The 21254-nt window shown below is 39.5% G+C and overlaps 2 protein-coding genes across 3 annotated transcripts in view; one reads left to right on the top strand and one right to left on the bottom strand.

The window, feature by feature from the left end:
* The window catches only part of afap1l2 (actin filament associated protein 1-like 2), a 40867-nt gene that overhangs the window by 11204 nt on the left and 8409 nt on the right, over positions 1-21254 (top strand). The window contains exons 2-5 of one of the 2 annotated variants that reach the window (XM_063483025.1): positions 2649-2777; positions 7044-7100; positions 9936-10027; positions 18898-19009. In XM_063483025.1, coding sequence (XP_063339095.1) covers positions 2649-2777; positions 7044-7100; positions 9936-10027; positions 18898-19009 — 390 coding nt within the window. Of the gene's footprint in view, positions 1-2648; positions 2778-7043; positions 7107-9935; positions 10028-18897; positions 19010-21254 lie in introns of both variants that reach the window. The other variant, XM_063483024.1, reaches the window with a different exon arrangement.
* LOC134633506 (kelch repeat and BTB domain-containing protein 13) lies at positions 10921-12438 on the bottom strand. The gene has a single exon (XM_063482334.1). It carries the CDS (start codon positions 12436-12438, stop codon positions 10921-10923), a length of 1518 nt encoding a protein of 505 aa, XP_063338404.1.

Genomic DNA, 21254 nt, shown 5'->3' with positions numbered 1-21254 from the left:
AAGAGCAGTGTATGTGTGTGTCTATATGTGTCCAATACAGTGATGTTTTCCATGGTGCCTCTCAGCAGAAGTTGACTCAGCTTGAGTTAGAGTCATCAAAAAACAACCTAGCGTGCTGTAGCTTTTGGAAAGCTTCTTGCCGTTTCCGAAAGGCAAAATCTACCCGGGCCTGATACCTTATGCTGCAAAATGTTCCCCCCATTTTCAAAAGTTTAGCGATGTGTGGGAGAGTAGCAAACAGAGCAGAGGGAATGATTGCACTCGCTAGATTGCTGACACATACCGCTCAGTAATCAGTTTGAGCCGGAAGGAGCCATTAAAAAATGAGAGCTGACAGTTTTAATAGACAATAAACAACAAAAAAGGCAGCTTACTGTCATTTTATGTGGGGCAGAGTTGAGGTTTTAAATGGGGTCAGATGATTTTAACACAATATTGGTGGTTTTGTTTTCGTTTTTTCTTACCAGTTTTTCATTTACAGCAGTGTGTATCTGTTAATGTACGGGCCAGTCTTAATGGAAGCAAATCTATTTCAGTTGGAAGGATGTTTCTCACCTGCAACACACACACACACACACACACACACACACACACACACACACACACGGATCATGTGTTAAAATACAGTATACATATGTATACTGTATTTTAACACATGATCCCTGTTGAACAGTATTAGATGTGAGTGAAATTGTATATTAAATGATAAATGTAAGGTCATCTTCAAGTGTAAAATTAATACCAAGGAAAGTCACAGTGGTCCTGTGTGGGATTGGAACTGTTCTTCTGCCACTTCCTGCCTCCTGAGGCACATTTTGTTTCCCTTTCAGTTTGGAGAAGTACTGTTTATGTCCATGAACAGGAAAGAATAGATTCAGTTTCATGACAATTTTACAGTCTGCCCTTGGGTATCAGGCAGGAGTGCCAACTTGAAAACTCAGTTTCCATTTTGAGTCTAACATTATGTCCTCTCGAACGGATTCCTGAAGAAGAAGATTTGATTTTCCCTAACCAGTCACGATACCCATGTATCAACTTGAATCTTATCTCATTTTAAGAGTGGAGCAGTGCAAAGTCAAAACAGCTCAGTGTGTTCGTCCATTATTCTTTAGTACCCATGCCTCAGGAGTGCTAAATGTAGAGGTGGGTGGATCGATCCAAATATCGATGGTATCGATACCAATTGGTATCAGACTGATTCTAGCACAATAGGATCTATACTTTGGAAATTCAAACATATACCCCAATCATGCACTGTTAAAATTTTTTTTAACTTTTTGTGTTGACTGTCACGTCTTTCATTTATAACCTATAGCACATTTAAACAACAGAGCTGACATAAAGTTAGAGACAAGCATATTTACACTCAAGGTCTAAAAAAATGTTGCTTTGTACATGAAAAAGTGAAAGATGTGTTATGTTGTGTTAACTTTTTTTTGGAAAGTAAAAATCACAGTAATTTAGTGGTCATTAAAATTTGTTCAGAATAGGTTTAAAATTTTATATTTTACATTTATAGGTATAATATATTATCTGTATTGGCAATGTACTGACATGCTATCGCCTTGACACAAGTAAATAAGTATCACACAACTCTAATGTTAGTCCACATCTTGAAAGCAACTTAAAACAGTGTTAATCCCGCCTCTGGCACTGATTGGCTAATCATCATTTTTCATCAGCCATTGGGCCAACCGTCAGCTCAGAGGAGCGGATGAATTTGATGGTCAAACATCAGAATATGCTCCTACCTAATAAAGCTATATGTGCTTGCAATTCATGTAAAATGGATTAATTAATCATTTTTTAGAAAATTAACAGAAAATATGCAGTTCTTAAAAAAAAATGTCAGGAATAATTACGCATCCCTATCCCCTACCACCACTACCTGCCCCATCTTCTCCTTAAAAAAGGTCTTTCTTCTTTATTTCCTCCCCCGTCTCTTCTCTTGAAGTGCTCACACACTGAGGCCCACTGTAGCAAGGGGCCTATTCATGAGGCCAAGAGACAGTGAAGGAAAACACAAAGAGCTCCCCACACAGCAGAGAGGACTCTGAGCTCAGCGCTGACCCCTGAAGGATGTGTGTGGGCTGCACCCAGACACACTGGCCCCGCCGACACCAGCCTAGGCTCCTCCCTACTCTGAGCTTGACCTTTAGCTAAACTCCCAAAACAACCTCAAACGGACTTGCAACTGTCAATAACAGCTCGATGAGAGGAATGAGAATAAGAAATGAAGTCTGAGTGGTTATCAGCTGTTGCCAGTGAAAAACCTCAGAGGAGTCTCTCCCATGCAAAATGCTGGCAACCAGCAAACAACTTGAGGAACAAAAGGAAGTCAGTGGGAAAGGAATAGCTGCTAAACTAAGAACTGAAATCAGTGTTAAAAGACAAATCCCTAAGTTGAACAAGTTCTCTGCCATAAATTAAAGCATAATATTCTGATAATGGCTGTCTGGAAAGATTACAGGCTTTGTTTTCCCTCATGACTCTTGCTTTTCTTGATGATGGGAACTTTGACAGTCCTGGTCTTAAGCCATTGTCTTAATGCTTCTAAATATTTTCTTGCCAAGAAAAGTGTAATAAAATTTAAAGGAATTTTTATACCCCTGTAAATCTGAGCCACTCTTGTCTGTCTGTGCTTCCAGTGCTGGACCAGCTCCTGATGGAGCTCCACCGCTTCTTGGTCATCTTGGACAAGGAGACGCTGAGTGGGAACGCCACCGTCCAGAAGGGTTTGCTGTCTGATCTCCTCCAGTCCTACAGGGCTTCGACTGGTAAGAGCACTTTTTCAGAAACAGTGGACCATTATTCACCCGTCTTTTCAAAGTACAGTTGATATACACTCACCAGCGACTTCATTAGGTACACAATTTCTACTTGTTAATGGCAATATCTAATCAGCCAATCACACGGCTGCACCTCAGTGCATTCAGGCTTGTAGACATGGTCAAGGCAACCAGCTACAGTTTTTTTTTTAAACTGTCCTACTTGCTTAGAGTTTAACTTATATGTGCCAGACAAGTCAGAAAACTGTGAGTGGTAATAATAAAATAACATCTGTCTATATTCTAACATGTCGGCCCAAACAACTTCAAACTTAAAGCAGATGAAGACAGAAATACAAATCTGAAACCGCATGACCAAATTCTCACTTCATATTTATTCAGAAACTGATTTTCATGGATATTTTATGGGGAAATTTTAAATCAGTTTGATATGTTTGATTAAAAAAATAACAAATAAAGAAGTGAAAGCGTGCAAACAAGTCATAGACATACAGTTACTGAACTACAATATAATAACTTCCTTAGGAAAATTTCATGAGAGGAAGAGAAAATTATTCTGCCCAGTATGTAACTGAGAGGTTAGATATACTGTGAAGTCTAAATAACCGCAGAATTAGCTGAGTCACAGCAAACTGCAGAGTAGAATCACTGCAAACAAGTTACTGTTAACATTTGAAGTGAGAAATGACCTAAACAAGTCTAACAGTGGTTACATTTAGTCATGTTTAACACTACCATGAGCAACTGTAGATGTGCAGTGTTGGTAAAAATAAAGTTCTAAAATGAGGTCAAACTCTAGATGAACTAAAATCATCATATATATTACACTGTGTCATTATCTTTAACAAAAATAAGCCAAAACACATTAAAACAGCTAAGCACAGCCTAACTGCTTTGATAGGAATTAAGTAGCAGCAAGGTGTTGTTAATCAAACACACTTTAATTAACTGATTATCTGCAAGTGTGAGCACTTTTATCAAGTTTTAGCATTTTAGTGGTCGGACCCCAAGGTAATAAAATTCTACAAAAAACCCAAGAAACTCTACAGACCTCAGTTAGCATGGTTAATGTTAAAGTTTGTGACAGTACAATTAGAAAAAGACTGTACAAGTATGGCTTCTTTGGAAGAGGTGCCAAGAGAAAGCCTCTTCTCTCTAAAAAGATCATGACAGCATGGCTTCGGTTTGCAAAGTTGCATCTGAACAAACCACAAGACTTCTGAAACAATGTCCTTTAGACAGACAAGACCAAAGTGAATATGTTTGGCCATTGTGCACAGCACCACGGTTGGAAAAATCAAACCCAGCATATCAGCACAAACGCCTAGTGTCAAGGTCATCATTACCAAGTGTCAAGCACGGTGGTGGACGTTAATGATTCAGGTTGATTTTCCAGCCATAGGACCCGTGAACCTTGCATCACTGGGTCAACCATGAGCTCTGTACACCAAAGTATTCTAGAGTCCAATGCGAGGCCATCTGTACAACCAGCTTGCCTGAAATTGGATCATGCAATAGAAAAATTATTCCAAGGACAAGAGTAAATCTACAACAGAATGACTGAAAAGGAAAAGAATCGAAGTGTTGCAATGATGCAGTCTAAGTAAGAGAGCTGTGCATAAATGAATGCCTGGAAACTTCAATGAAGTGAACCAGTGTTTTAAAGAAGAGAAGTTCAAAATTCCTCTTTAATGATGTGAAAGACTGATAAGCACGTCATTATTGGTGGTTCTACAACATATTAAATTATGGGATGTGCTTAGTTTTTCACACATGGCTTCAGCAATTTGGTTTAGTTTTTCTTATAGTAAATAAATAATGACACACTGTGATATGTCATGTTTTATTATTCATCTGAGCTTATATTTAGCTAATTTTAAGACCTGATGTTAGGGCCTAGATTTTATGTTAAAACTTGATAGAGGGTGTACGTTCTTTGTACCATAAGTGTGTGAAAGGAAATAATTAAAAAGTATGAAAGGTTCACTTTAAAGTTGCTGTGGAAGTGCTTCTAGTTAGCTTATTAGTATGCATAAATCCACTTACAACAATGTTGCAGTGTTTTATTTTGTTTTTTGGTGCATTATTAGGTTTTTCATTTTAAAAAAAGAAGTTAATTTCAGTAGAATAATTTGTCACAAACCTTTAAACTGTTCTCTTGATTTTTGGATCTAAAACTCTAACACTGGTTGAAGGTTAACCACAAATGTTTAAATTCATTCAAAAGCTGCATGGACCGGCTGGCAGTTAATCTGCCATCCAACAAAGTATCTTATGTAACATGTGGTCATTCCCTGCATTTCCCACACTTAAGTGAAACTGGCCTAGGAGAAGTTATTAAACCACCTACTCTGGTTTTATTTTGTTATTTTGAGCTCTTACTAACCTTTTGTAATCATATCCCTGCAAGCTTTGCAAAAACATCACTTTATCACAATTTTGGTAGCTAAAGCCACATTGTGCCTGCAGGATTGCTCTTTTTCTTTTCTTTTTTTTTACTACATTCCTCCCTCTGTTGCAAAATTATTTGCTTCATGCATTTTTTTTTTTTTTACAATTTTCAGTTTATAAGCAAGCTAAAAAAAAAAACCTGGAGCCTTGTACAGCTTGTTAACTTTTTAAACAGCTTCAGATGAGTTTATTTTTCTTGCAACTGCTGGTGGGCTGATGTGATTTATGGTGCTCTATGCCAGCTACTTAATCTTTGAAGCAACTAATTAATGACATGCTACCACTACCTCAAAAATAGTTTGGCACAAATAGGATAATGACTTTTTGTTTGTTTGTTTGTTTGGTTTTTGTAATGACCCGATTCTTTGCCATTTTTGTCATTTGCTGTCACCTTCTCACTTCTGGATTTTAAAAGTCAACTCTCTTTCGCCCTGTTTTTCTCAGAGAGCTCTCACACTGTTCACTAACACACACCAGCAGTCAAGCTTTTCCATGTTCGGGTCTTGGACTCGTCTCTCCCTACTTCCTCTTCTGGCTCCAAGCTGTATCATTTTTCCGAAGCTGCATTTATCCTCTGGGGATGCTCACTTCCTCTGAGCAGCAATTTATAAATAGCATTTCAACTTTGTTCCCCGAAAATCTGTTTTCACTGTACAGGCAAAACATCATTTTATGCTGCTGCTGCTTGGTTTCACCTCATGATATCTATTTCAAAGGAGAAGCCCTTCTCCGCAGTATCACCCAAGGTTAGAGTTTTGTTTGATTTCCTCTCGGGGTAATCTAAGTCAGCTAAAATATTTAATTCCAGTGAAAAACTGTGCTGCAGCTCCGGAACAAATTCCCATAACAGGTTACAGTAACCAACTGGAGCCTTCGTAGCCACAACCTCTGTGTTTATTGTTCAAGAAAAGGCCTTCGTTCAGACTGTTTATGTGGCAATGTTATGGCGATGTCCTCACCAGCTTGTAATTACTCCACCATGTTGAGAGTGACATGACTCCAGCTGTAGTCCTTTCCTTGCTGACTCTAGCATTGATGTATGTCAGAAGGTTTCATCATCTCCACTTTTTGCCTGAAGAGTTGAGTGCAAGTGAAGTCAAGTTCATCCTTTAGTTCCTTAGTGTGGTTCTGATCAGCTCCTCTAACCATGCAAAAGAAACAGAAACTGGATCACTTTTAGAGTCAAATGTAAAGTTTTTGTGAATGTATGATTGTTATGAACAGGTGGATTAAGTTCAGGAGTTGCCTTGTCTATTAAAAAGCAATGTAAAACTTCCACTACAGACGTGACACAGTGCTGTATCTGTGCAGCCAATGAGTACTCTGACTAATGCCTGATGAATGCTTGCCACGGTAGGAGTGGGTGTGAATAGTGGTCCTATCTGTGTGCACAATGGACTACTTGTTTGGGTGAAGTTTCCCTTTATCCTGGACTTCTTTTTGACAAGCACGATGGAAGTTTGTTTTGCACCAAGGTGGAATCAGATTTTCCCATCAGCTGTCTCAAGGGAAAGCAAAATATCCATTCTTTCCGTGTTATTGTTTGCAGTTAAGTCACACTGTGAATATATTCGACCAAATCAAAAAAATCAACTTTGGGAATTCAAAGCAAGCGTTAAACAGTAAAAAAACAAAAATACCTGTGCATAAGCTCATATTTTCTTGGCATTTGTGTTTGTTGTTTTGTAAGGTGTGCTTAAATTCAAGAAAGGTGTTTGTGGTAGCTAACCACAGAGCAAAAACATCTATGTCAAAGTGCACTGCTCTCAGCAGTTAATCACCTTCTGCTGTCTCTGTTTACAGGTGCTGATGAGGAGTATATCTACATGAACAAAGTCATTCCCGGAAAAGAAAAAAATGGTAAAGGTGTGAGTTTTAAATGTTGCTCTTTGAACTTTGACAAAGACTTGTAAGTATAGCTTTGAAAATTGTATAATAAGAAATGCAAACGTAAATGTTTGATGGCAGATTGAATGAAAACGCGTAAACTGTTAAGCGCACCGAAGCACCAGCTTGTTCCACTTTCCAGCTTGTACATTGAAACTCAATTGTTGAAGTGTACATTTTCTCTTTGGGCATAAATGAATCAACACCCGCCTAAAATATATTAAAGCAGATATTCAATCCCATTTTGCCTTGGCCACATCTGTCCATAATGTATTTTATACGAACAATAAAATAGGCAGTGGTGTTTTCAGTCTCCAATTATGCTAGCCGTCATGTTTAGTCATGAAATAGTTTTCAAATAATGCCTTTAAATGAATTTGATATTCGACTGCTATGAATTTTTGATGAAATTGCTTATATCACTGTTCAGACTGATCTGCTTATTAGCACCATAGTCTTTTAATGACTTCATAGTCTTACCAGGCTGTTTGGCTTACTTTACCATATTGTATTACATAATTCTGTACGTAGTGAACCAGGAAAGTGAAAGAATAATATAACAGTAATATGAGTTAATAGATAACAAATGAGTTAAATAAATTTTGGTTGATAAAAACTGTTATGTCCACTCAAATATCTTATGTACAATGTAAATCTCTTGTGCTCTCAATTTCTGGTTTGATCAGTTAAGCACTGTGCAAACTGGATTATGGAACAAGCTGATCCTTCATTGCACTGAATTGTAATCCACAATGCAAAATTTTTACATCAATAAGGCATCGTCAGCTGTCAAAAAACCAACTGCATACATTTGGATTAGCACAAGAAAACACTCACAAATTACTCATTTTACAACTTCAACAACAGCAAACTAATTATATTTCATACACAGACTCTTTGTGTTGAATTGTCTCGTATACGCTTAAAAAATACAGGCTTCAAACAATAATATTTAAAGATGTTATTCTGTTGAAAATTAGGGCTAATGAACAAAGGGCTTAACACGGAATTACTGACATAGTTTTATAACAATGTTTGAGTCAAGCTCAACTAATTAAGACAAATGTCCCATACAAAACTGAAATCTTTCATAAAATTTTGTTCTCAATAATCCCAATAATTATTAGTGACTGCTGACTTTTCCAGCAGGTTCTTTTTTTTTTAAATTACTATACTAACAGGTGTAAAAATCTATTTGACATAAAGCTCAGTACTTTGAAAAAAGAATGAATATCAATTCTTATAATTGGTGGCATGTATTTCAGTTGATCTTATTCTTTGTTTTCTGACCACATACCTGCCAAACTCACCCACCATTCAGTGGCATTACATCAGCAGTACACGGTGTTGCATGCCAGTAAAAACCAAAGCACTGCTGACTAAGATGGTAAACTAGGTAGATTTTTTGCATGCTAACAAATTTAGATCAAGGCAAAGTTTGCAACCTCACAGAGTTGAATGTCTTGTAGTTAGCACGGTATTACTGTTATTTCGTTTAGGCATTGAAGAGTCACATTTCCTTGTCATTCTTTAGGTTTCATCCATCTATTCTTGGATTATTCCATCCATCCATCTATCCATTCTCTTCCGCTTATTTTTTATCAGGATAAACGACAGAACAGGTTGCCAGCCTAAACATAAAAGTTTTCTGGCAAAAGCTCATCATGTCTGTATTATATACTGTTAGTGTAGCTAATATTCATATTGCTTACAAATTACCTACTGTACTTACATAATCCTGTTATGATGGCTTCATTTCAGAGTTAATTTTTCTGAATGTGAAACAAAGAAAACAGCTCCCCCCCCCCTTTTTTTTAAAGGGCTTAGTGTGATTTTGCGTTTATCCATGAAGGTCAGATGGCGCATAGTTGTTACACTATTTCCATCTCATGCTCAATTTACTTTCAACTGAACAGACATGATAAGCCGCTGCAAGCTGTGGCCCCTTCAGCTCCTCAGCACTCGCCCACCATTTCCTGTCTGTTTCTTCGCAGAGCCTCAACATCTGAGACTGACCTGTTTTGTTTGGACAGTGATAAAGAATGTGGTTTGAATGAGCACTAGAGTTAACACATATTTTCAGCAGCGATGCTTGCAAAGCCACAAGCTGTCTACCACAGAAACTCATGTGAAGGGGTGGGGGGGGGGGACTGAAATACACTCGGAGTGAACTTTCTTTGTTTGTTAAAATAGGATGAGCTACATTATTTATTTATTTACCTTTTCTTTTACTGTAAAGCATTGCTCATAAAACGAAAGGCAGCCTGGTTCAACTATTGTACGTGTACCTAATAGTACATGTGCAGCCTGTGGTAATGCAGTGCTTTTACTGCAGTTCATATCAGCGTGTTTCTATTCTTGTAATGATACAAAAAGGTATAGAGCAAAGGTACAGACAGGGAATTTTTATTAACACATTTACGAACTCTAGTTGGCTTAAGGATGTTCTCTTAAGGTCACGTTTGAGACCAAAAAAATATAAGACACTGAAGAAAATCTTAAAGAGAAAATTGCTGTGCTGCTCTGTCATGCTCATTAGGCCTCATATTAATATTCAAATATACCCCCCCAATTCACAAAAACTGTTGCCTTAACATGGTTTATATGGTAAGGTAAAGATCTTACAATATTAGAAAAAAGATACCATTGCATTAATATTTAACCGAGATAGCTGGATATGTGGAATTTATACTTGCAAGATGACAGCTATTTATTTATCCTGAAATGTTCTGGTATGCTATCGAAATGAATTTAAGTGCAAAATGCCTGGTATATACTGACCTTCCACTCTCTGCTTGTGTTACCAAGATGACAGATTAGATGCCCTGCTCAATGGAAAAGCAGCAAAACGTGTCCCCGTCCCACAAAAGAACCTTCCCGACCTGCCACCCCCGAGAACAGTAAGTGTTGACCAGTTCCGTTCCATAATTGGAGTAACAGAAGAATGATGCAGAATGATTTGGCTTAAAAAAACACAGATATTTGGGTCTCTGCCACTGTGGTTGTGGGAATGTTAATAGCACTGACCCGAGTCAGTGGCTGAAGTAATATAGTAGATGGAACAAATCAGTGGTGATCAAGATATCCTACTGTATACCAAAGAAGCCAGAAGACAAATTCCAAATTGATATGTAACTGATAGCATTTTGGCCTTGTGTTACAGTATGTGCACTGCTATCACTAAGAAGCGTAGTGCTAAAAACAGTACTGTAACTTACAGTAAAAAGTACTGTAAGTTAATCGGTTGTTGTCAGATATTGAAACCCAGCTGCAGCAGTTTTAATATAATGACACAAATAACGTCTGTGGTCATGCAAGCCAAAATCATTTCCCTCAACCATCAGAGTTGCAAGCCCAGGCTTCGTGAAATGTGTTCTCCCACAGAAGCAGGTATTTAACAACCCATGGGGCAACAAGACTGGAGAGGTGATTGTTCAGGAGTGTGTGAGAGGGAACTACACTGTGTTTTATGTTGACTAGGAGACCAGTGGCTTCTGAATTGGCCCAGTATGACTTCAGGAAAAAGGTTTAGAACATCCCGTCAGTGCCTTTGAACTTTACACACACATGCACAGTGGCCTCCTCTACTATAAAATGCAGTAGCAGCTGTTGTTAATCAGTGCAAGTGCTTGTCAGCATGTGTGTGAGAGTGCATGTGAATTGGATGCATTGAAATAAAGTCAATTTTTGTCCATTTGGAGCCTTCAGAATTATTTAGCAGCAGTATTTTCTAGGACTTACTTTGTCATTTAAAAACTCAAAAAATGCTTTACTTTTCAGTTGTACAATAATTTCACAAGTGCTGTATAGCGTCCAGATATGCCTCAGACAGGTCTGACAGAGGCATTTCTCCTTCCTTGCCTTCTGCATCCAGCTGTGGTATAACTGGCCCCGTCTTGGGAAGCCTGAGTAAACATGTCCACAGTGAACCACTCTTTGGAAATCCGTTCATCTGTTTACGGGGCTTCCATCCATTTTCAGTGATGGTATACACAAGAGTTAACATGTGTTTCACTGTGAACGCAGAATCCCCCCTGATCATTGCAGTGAACAGAGCTCCCTTGCTGTTGATGTAATGCCCATGCATAGCTGTCCACTGGCCTGTTGTGATATTATAACAATCCATTAGACAGCGAAGAAAGTCGTCACAAGGCCCATTGCGCATCACATACAAATTGTCCTTGTGAGCTACCATACAGTGGCCATAGCTCTGAGGTCTGATCAGTGTGGTAGCAAGCTTCCACTCGTCATTCACAGGTACGTACTCATAGATGTCTGTGGTGTCTGGTGGCTTCCAGAAGCAAATAAATATCCGTCGTCTAGCGACAGCACAAGCTGCAGATGCTACGGGTCGTGGCGCATGCTGTATAAATGCCCACTCTCCTTTTACAACATCATACGTCTCTGCTGTGGAAATTATCTTCTTTTGGGACTCTCCACCAATGGCGTAGAGCTGACCCTCGTGCCCAAGAAGGGTAAAATTATATCTGGGTTGCTGGGGACCTGGGAGAGTAATCCAAAGTCCTGAATCGGGGTTGTAGCAGAAGCTACTGTCCACTGTGTCCTTACTGTAACCAAAAACCCCCCCAACGATATATAAGCAATTGTCAACCACTGCTATGCCAGCCATGGAGGTGCTGCAAGCAGTTGGTAGGTCTGTCAGATGCTTCCACTGCCCCTCTTTTTCGTCGAGGTAGCAAACGACCCTGAAGGAGTCTTGCAGTAGCTCCAGTGAAGGAGAGTGGGTCCCTATAGCAATAAAAGAAGAAGGGGACAAAGTTTGAGAGTATTGCAGCAGCTCCTCAGGGATTGAACTTTCTGCTTCATCCTTGAGATCATCAAAGGCGTCACAAAGAAAGAGTGCAGCATTGTGAAACAGTGCGTGCACCCCAAATATGGAGGCTGTATGGTAAAGCAGAAGGCAGTTGTCTGAGTCTATAATGTCACAAAGATGCTGGACCAAATGTTCAACCTGTAGAAAAGCAGCACACTCGACCGCTTCGACAAGCTCATCTGGTTCACTGATGGTGGGATTCTCTCCCCTGCAGACTGCAAGGGCAATGAGGAAACCTCTTGCGTGCACTCCTCCTTTCAGGTAGAGCTCATCTTGCTGACTTTCTTTCATCCCAGAGTGAAAAAGAGCACAGAAATAGTCGCTGTACTTAAGGAGAAAAGCCCGCTCCACAGTGAACCAACTGTCCTCCACCCTCACTCTCAGCCAGCCTGCCTGGCACTCTCTGTTCTCCAGATCAAGGGTCGCATTCTCGGCATGAATATCCCGGTTGATTCCCAGGCCTTCAGGCATTTCCATGGTCTCTTAAACCAGGATCTCTGTTCTTCCTAAAACGGCCTCTCAAGTAATTATTTTGTGTGTGACTCGAGTGTGGAATAGCCATTTTTTCCCTCGAGCTGCATGGTAAATAAAGATTTGTGTGAGCTCCATTGCGTCCTGTCTGCATGGTCTTAAAATAGAGATGGACTATAGATAGCAGCTGTGCCACTTGCAAGCGTCAGGCAGGGAAAGGAAAACTGTTGACATGCACTGTAGCGGTAATGTGGCTGCCAGCAACTGGTCATTATCATAACCGCAATAAGACTGGCTAGCATAAAGTAAGTATTTACTGAATTATTCATGATTACGTTATCCCTTTAAATCCAGCTTGGTTTTAAATGGCTATTTAAATGTTACACATGAAGATCCATTTGCAGCTATACATTTTAAGTAGGTAACTTGAAAAGGTTTAAGCTTGAAAAAAGGGACTGGTACCAAAAATATTAAGTTTTTAGAAAAGGTCAAAGTTTTCCCAAGAAGGCAAACTAACAGGAAAACAAATAGTTTGTGTCATGTGAAATCTTTGTTCTTGCATTCTGCCTCCTGACATGTAGATAACATATAGTCTCTTTTCTTTCTTTTTTTCACTCATGAAATTTTTAATGTCATAATTTCTAAATGAAAAAAGTTACTATGTAATAAGTAACAGAGGCAAAGGATCAGGGATTTTTCCTGAACTCTGTTCTCTAGAAACCAAACTGATCATTTTTATCACCACCTTTTACACTGAGCTCCCAGCAGACTTTCAGATACACTGTGTGTGTGTGTGTGTGTGTGTGTGTGTGTGTGTGTGTGTGTGTGTGTGTGTGTGTGTGTGTGTGTGTGTGTGTGTCTGTGTGTGTGTGTGTGTGTGTGTGTGTGTGTGTGTGTGTGTGTGTGTGTTTTCACTGCACCGAATTCTTGGCATGGGAACCAGGGATTTTCCATGTTCCTCTGACTGTTCGTTTTTTGGGCTCTCTTTTCCCACTCTTTACTCAAAGCCCCTCCACCACACCCCGCCACCCTCTCTCTTTGCTTTGTTATTTATCCTCCGACTCCTCATTTCTTCCCTTCTAGTCGATGTTTCTGTGGTGAAGAAGTGTGTTTGTGCGTGAGAGAAGTGAAAGGAAGGGGCTAAAGTGACTATTAAAGAGACAGAAGAATAGCAAAGTCTTCTGGGAGAATGGATACACACACCTGGCATGTTCCTGATGCTTTTTCATCAGTGCAGCACCTCCCTGGAATGGCCTACTATGCTTCTCTTCAGGCTTGGCTCAGACAACAAGCCAATTTAGTATTTTTGGAGTTGAGGAAATGTTAAAAGAAAAAGAGAAAAAAAAGATAGAGATAAGAGTGGGTGGGCAGTCTGGGGTGGCTTACTGCGGTTCCTCTGGAATGCCTGACTTTTTGATTTAATTAATAACAGATGCTTAACTCTTAACTACTTTTTTTAAACTCTGGAGAAGTTTACACTCTTGCAATGAAAGAGTGAGAGAAAAGTGAGAGACAGAATGATAACTTTCTCAGGAAGTTCCTGTTAACTGCTTTTGTATATAATTATTATTAAGGCTTAGACCAGGCTTGTCTCTAACTCTCTTGACTTGTTATTTGCAGTATATATGGGGTAATGTGAGATTATGAAACCATGAGCTCTATGTAAAAACGGACATAGCCACAATATTGTCACCCATTGGATTGAGTTTGTCATTTTGGCCGTGGTCATCTTGAATACTTTAACCTCTTAAGCCCCAACGCCCCCTGATACGGGGGCAAAAGGCAGGAGATCAGTTAGGCTTGGGGCTTAAGAGGTTAAATCAGGGCATCACAAGCGAGGGGTGGATCTAAGTGTTGAGGACACTGAAAGCACATTGTCATATGGCAGAAACTTGTCAATACCAAGACAGTCATACCCGTAATCGATTGTTGTTTGTTCACTCTAAACATAACATCGATCCACCATCAATTTTCTTATCTGGGTTCAAGTCTCAGGGCACACACTCTATGCCAAGACCTTCCACTCCCCACACCAGCCAAGAGATGTAATCTCTCGAGGGTATCTTGGATCTGCTACAGGGCCTCCTCCCAGCAGGACATGCTCAGACGACCTCACCTACAAGGTACCTAGGAGGCATCCTAGACATATGTCCAAGCCACTTCATCTGGTTCCTTTTGATGTGGAGGAGTAGTGGTCAGGCTCTGAATCCCTCTCAATTTACAAAGTTCCTCTAAGGGAGAATACAGCCAACCTTCGGAAGAAGCTCATATCTGATGCTAGTATCCTTGATTCAGTTCTTTCAGGCACTACCCAGAGCTCACGGCCAAAGGTGAAGGTCGGAAGATCAGTGCTTCCCTTAGCACTCTCTTAATCACAAAAAAATGGTACAGCGCTCACATCGCTGCCAAAACCACATCAATCCATCTTTCGATGTCCATCTCCACTCAGACCTAGAGATTCTTAAAATCAGCTTGTGCACCATCCTTTTTCTGACCATGGCCTCAGATTTGGAAGTGCTAATTCTCATTCCTATAGTTTCATACTCAGCAGCAAGTTTTTCTTAAGGTCACCGCTTGATCATCTGCAAAAGAAGCAGAGACATGATCCTGAGACCACCAAATCAGACACTCTGCCACTTGGGTAATTGGCTGGGGGTAAATGTAACATTAATATACAAAATAAACATAATGTTCCATTAAATCTAACTTGGAAATAGCAATTGAGATGATAAGTTCACGAGGAGAGAATTTAGCTAGATCATAAATCAGGAAAAATCTAAAATATTTTCATTGATTTCTTTACAGTTGAACTAATTTTTGAAGCCCTGTTGGCAATTAGGATGGATGGTGCTTTACATGACTTCATTTTAGTTTTGCCTCCATCATTTTCTACAACCTGAATTATAAAGTTGTAATAATTTTACACAGAAATGTGTAGACCAGAAATAAACGAGTAAGAAGGAGGGCCTTTTCAATGACAAACATGCCACTGATGTAACTCCTGTGATTAAAAATAACAATGGTCAATAGACACCCTAGTAAGCCAACATCTTATCTCAGTGGTTATCACTGTTGCCTCATAGTAGAGTGTTTAAACCAAGAGTACAACTTCTGCCGTTGCTGATTTGCTTCAGTATTTCCTGCTATCAAAAAAACATGGTAGGTTTTTTCTGCTTATCACCTAACTGGAAACACACACACATGCACACACACACACACACACTGACAGTTTCACTTACGAATTAAAGAAAGTTCAGAAGAATATGTGGGCACAAGTGAACCAATATACCTGTAACAGCATCAGTTATTATCAGCATCAGTTACCTGTGTGTTTAAATAGACTTTATATATTTTGGTTATTTTCAAGAGCAGGTCTCATGACACACTGACAGTCACATTTGCTGATGCTTGTATAATGACGCATCTTAAATAGCTCCATGATGTATAAGGGATGTTACCCTCCCTAAACGGCCGTGATAACATTTCTGCCAACACATTGCTTAGTGGCTGCTTTCCTCCATGTTCAGGCATGCAGGCTGATCACACAAGTGAGTCTTCATCACTGTGACTGCTCGCGGACCGTGACATGACGCCAGTTATTACAACATCTGCTATGGATTACTGAAAATGTCTTAGCTCACTGAAGTGATATGGTGGGAAAAGCTCACTAACAGGGAATTCCCTGTTTACTGGGAGTTGCTGTGTCTGTCACTGACAGCCCACATCAGAAATAATGATTTTGTGATTTTTACACAAACAGACAAATATGGCTGTGTTTTTAATTTTTGTTGTTCTGTTTCTAAGCTGAACCAGTAAATCACTCTTGTATCTGAAGACCCACCACAGGTTTGTGACCACTAAACACAATTTATCACTGCTTTCTCTCTCATTTGTTTCTATATATTTTAAGCGTTGCTCATTTGGGGCAACTAAAAGTACCATTCAAACTCTCATCTTATGGTATATTGAGTTATTCTGTTTACTATACAGAGCAGCTGAAGGACTGCAACCTTTCAGAGAATGTGAAAGCTGTACAATAAGTAAATATAATCAGAATAAGCAGAATACTTTAAAGTATACTAATTTCAATAAGTAGAAGTGAAAGTGAAAGAATTCAAACAGTGGTGGTGGGGGGGAAACATGGCATAGTTAAGAAAACACGTTTTATGATTCAGCTCAAACCGTACTAAGAATGTACCGTGTGGGCTGGATGATATTCAGGTGAATAATCCTAATTGCAGTGCGTGAGATATGTCATTTATTTCACTTCCTTTAACTTCACTGCCTCTGAAAAATAACCCTTATATGGAAGCCTGACTCCAGTATCTCTCAGTTTATCTGAGATAAGAAAAAGAATACATAGATTGCATCTTCACTGGCAGCTACTGAAGTTTTTAGGCGGGCAAGTCATTTTATTTCCAGATTGCACCAAGACCAAACTTGCATATCTGCCATCTTCTGATTGCCACCATAGATACTTCATAGGATTATGTCGCAAGTTCAGGGTATTGAGGCTGTTTTCCAGTGATGAAATTCTTCCTTCTTGGAAGGTCCTTCCCCCACACATCATGCATGAGTCCAAAGGTTTAAGGTTGTTCAAAGTGTGAAAAATAAACACCTGATTAATTAATATGGTCTTCAAATTACCTGCATTCTTGAAGTTGACAGCTTTTCCCACAAGACTGAGTTTTAAAAAAAGGTACAAAATGCTGTTTCAAAGCATCTCCTAAAAGATGCTGATTATTAATGCTTGTTTTATACTACCATGGTTATGTCTGGTTACATAGCTGTTTGCCTACATAGCCTGGGGAGAAGTTTTGAACACAAATGCAAAAGCAATGCAAATGTGTTCCCATGTTCTCCTCCAAAAAACCAAACGGCACGTTGTTCAACCGTGCGTAAGTTGAATGCTGAATGGTTGACAAGTGGGCCAGAATGGGGCGAGGGTGCAGAATTCGGAAAAAACATTAAAGTTCAAAAATAAAGTATTGAAAACATAGGCATGAGCTGCAGTGGACGCTTTTCCTTATTTTCAAAGCTCGGTTTCACAAGACCACAGATTGATTGAACCACATACTTTGGACACGTGTGACAGCAGATGCTCTGTGCAGGTGGATGGACTGTATATGGTCTACCAATGCACTGCCAAAAGAGAAGCAAGTTCAGCCCATAAGACTGACAAATAGCAGTGACAAACTTTCTGCACCACTCTACATTTAACCAGTTATTATAACTTTGGCTCCACACTGTGTCTGTCATCCTGTCTCCCTCACCTCACCCCCAACTAGGGGCAGCACATTGCTGCCCCTCTGAGCCTCCCGGGTTCTTCTGGAGATTTCTTCCTGTTAAAAGGGGTTTTTTCCTTTCCACTCTTGCCAGAGTGCTTGCTCACAGAGAGTTTTCTCTTCATTATTCTAGGGTCTTTACTTGATAGTATAAAGCACCTGGAGGCCATAAAAATAGAGTAGAATAGAATCTTCTGCTAGATTAGTGTACTGTGTAACTTCTAACTATTATATGTCTACTAATGTGTCTAACCACACAATGTCATTGATTTGTTTGTGGATTTAGATTTAATAAGCCTTTAAAATCTTATTTTTTTGTGTGATTTTTTGTGTCAGTCACAAAGTAGAAATAGCCTAAATTGTTAACAAGAATCAAGAGGTTTATTGTCACTTTGCTTTTCCATCCTCCTGGAGAGCGTTACCAGTAGCTACCAGTAGAGTGCTATGCTTGTCCTGCTTTGAGTCAAGCTTTATTCTTAATTTACCCAAAGAAAAGTGATGGTGTACAGAGAGAGTGAGGCTCAGTTGTAACAGTGTAAATATTCAGGAGCCATTATGCTGCACAAGCAACATCTGTCTAATCTATCGAGCAAAATCCTGAGCTTCATTAAAAAAAAAAGAAGAAGCTAAATATAAAAAACAAAAAAACAAAAACACAACTGAAGACAGATGTGTCTGTTTTGGTTTTGATTTTAGTCAAGCATTAAGTGTTGGGGAGACAGTCTTTACCACACAGGAGACAGAAGTGAAGCCAGACTGCTGATTGATTTCAGGAAAGCCACACACACACACAAATATACGATACCCTTCTCTTCTTCCTTGCTCACGCAAACACTCCCTCTTCCCTAAAGGCAAACATGCTAGTAGTTACCAGGTCTAGCCTCCCAGGTCAGAGGAGGTTTGGTTACACGAGGAATTCCCTAGTTATTCCTGAAGTGACAGCTGGAATTAACCACATGTTCAGCCTGTGGGAATAACACATGTCAATGTGTGTGTGTGTGTGCATGTGTATGCGCGTGTGTTCAGGGCACTTAATTACAACTGGTCTAGAAACTATAATGACAGTAGGTTTGGGGGTGAAGTTAAATGAACAAAAAGCACAGACATTTACAATCCCACACTTCTCTTTTTTGGGTACTTTTCTCGTTTTTGACTCCCTCATCTTTCTCTCATCTGTCAGGGTGTGGTGTGTCGGGAGCCGTTCCCTTTGCCTCCAGTACCAGCTCCAGCCTGTGCAGACGCTTCAGAGAGTTACTATGAGGAGGCTCAACCCTATGAGGAAACTGTCAATGGTAAGAACTGTGTTCAAAGTTAGACGTATCATCTATCGCACAGCCCCAGGTGATGAATTCATACCTTATTCATCATCAAAGTTACCCAGTGCTCTTGCTGTATACTACTGCAAAGAACATCAGTATTATTTTTAAAGCAGCCTTCCTATTTGAAGCAATTCTTCGTGTTTGTGTGAGTGTGTGCCACAAAATATTTGAGACTGCTTCTTTACAGAAAGTGTTTTTTTTAAGTGTATTTTCATAATTCTGACGCTGTTAAATTGAATTTTACAATCTTTTAAATTAAGACCATTTTCATTTAGATATATTTTTGTTGTTTCAGTTCAATGCAACTAAACTATGTACCTGCTGTGCCTTTTTCTTAGCTTAACGTTTTAGCTTGAGCTGTAAAATAAAGCGAAAAGAGTTGCCTAGGTACTGGAACAAATAACTGACTAAGTGGTTTCATTCAAGACCCGCACCACAATTATAAGAAACCAGTCTGTATTACCAGTTTTGCGCAATAGCAGCGTTCCACAGCTCTGTGGGAAAGAATTAAGCAACAATTGTTCGAATGTAACACATGTCAGCTTTTTATTCAGTACTGGAAGCTTTTTCTTCAGAATTGTTACTAAACACATTTTTACCACAGCTGCAAAGAATATTCTGTCCTGTTTGTCCTGTGGTTATTTGTTATTAGTCATACTGTATAATCGTCGCCTAGGTAAGCAACAAGCAATCATTTGAATTATTTGCAAGTGATTTGATACCTTATGATATAAGCTCAGTGGCCACTTCATTGGGTACACCTGTTCAATTTCTTGTTAATAAATATATCTAACCAGCCAATATCACACATTATTTCTGCAGATAGTGTCAACCACTTAGACATGGTCAGAATGGGGGTGAAAGGCGGTTTAAGTGAATATCAGTGATAGCATGGTTGTTCCAGAAACTGCTGATTTACCCACACAGTTTTCTCTAGGGTTTACAGAGAATCATCTAAAAAAGAGAAAATATCCAGTAAGCAGGAGTTCTCTGTGCAAAAATGCTTAACTAAGGTCAGAGGAGACTGGCGAGACTGTTTTTAGATGATAGGAAGGCAACAGTAAACATCCGCTTGTTATGGCCAAGGCATGCAGAAGAGCATTTCTTGGGTTACAGCAGCAGAAGACCATACCGGGTCTCACTCCTGTCATATATTAATGAAAACTGCTATACTTCGGATTTGATTGTTGCCAAAATTGGACAAAAGAAGACAGAATTTGGCACAAACAACATGAAAGTAGACCCATCCTTCTGGTTGGTGGTGGTGGCGTAATGGTGTGGGGCATGCTTTCTTGCCACACTTTGGACCCCTTAGTACCAACTGACCATAATTTAAACACCGTAGCCTTCTGAGTATTGTTGCTGACCATGTCCATCCCTTCATGACAACAGTGTAGCCATCTTCTGATGACTGCTTCCAACTGGATAACACACCATCTCACAAGGCTCAGATAATCTGATTTCTGGAACACGACAATGAGTTCTTTGTGCTCAAGTGGAGTCCTCAGTCACCAGGGCTCAAGAGATTTAAATCACGGATATACAGCCGACAAATCAGCAGCAACTGTGTGATGTTATCATGTCAATATGGACAAAAACCTCAGAGGAATGTTTCCAGCACCTTGTTGAATCTATGCCACAAAGACTTAAGGCAGCTTTGAAGAAAAAATGAAGTGGCCCGTGAATGTATTTGAAAAAGTAAACATATGTGAATAGGCCAAAGAGAATGCAATAATGAATATGTACAAGATTTATTTATTTTTGTAATCTTTTCTATGATTATTATTCAAAGGCATTATGTTCTGTCCAATCTCCCCTATGTTGCTTTCTTCCTCCTGTTTCCTTTGATATTATATAGATCTGGACTGTTTTGGCCATCGCTCAGGGCCCTGGATACGAGAGTACAGCTCTGACAGTGTGGTCTATGCTGTTATCACCAGGGGTAGCTAGGACTTGTTTGTCTGTCTGTGTGGCATGAATGCAGGCGATTGCATAAATCCAAAATTCAAATTGGGAAGCCAGCATGTCCCCAAAGTGCTCGTTGTCCAGTTTTATCAGCGCAGTGCATGTAAGGAAAGAGTTTCATCATCAATCAGCCTCATACTATCAATTTCCTGAGTTTATTATTTTCCCTTTCATCATAACTTTGTTTCATCATTTTCCTGTCTGCTTACCATCAGTACTGAAAATGTGTGTTTGCTCAATGCTTTAGGAAATC

Source organism: Pelmatolapia mariae, linkage group LG8 (genome assembly GCF_036321145.2).
Source record: "Pelmatolapia mariae isolate MD_Pm_ZW linkage group LG8, Pm_UMD_F_2, whole genome shotgun sequence".
In the NCBI taxonomy this organism is placed as follows: Eukaryota; Metazoa; Chordata; class Actinopteri; order Cichliformes; family Cichlidae; genus Pelmatolapia; species Pelmatolapia mariae.
The sequence above is the reverse complement of the archived record's forward strand: the minus strand, read 5'-3'. Positions and strand labels throughout refer to the sequence as shown.

Coding starts and splice junctions, on each gene's coding strand:
- LOC134633506 (XM_063482334.1), bottom strand. CDS start 12,438: ATGGAAATGCCTGAAGGCCTGGGAATCAACCGGGATATTCATGCCGAG.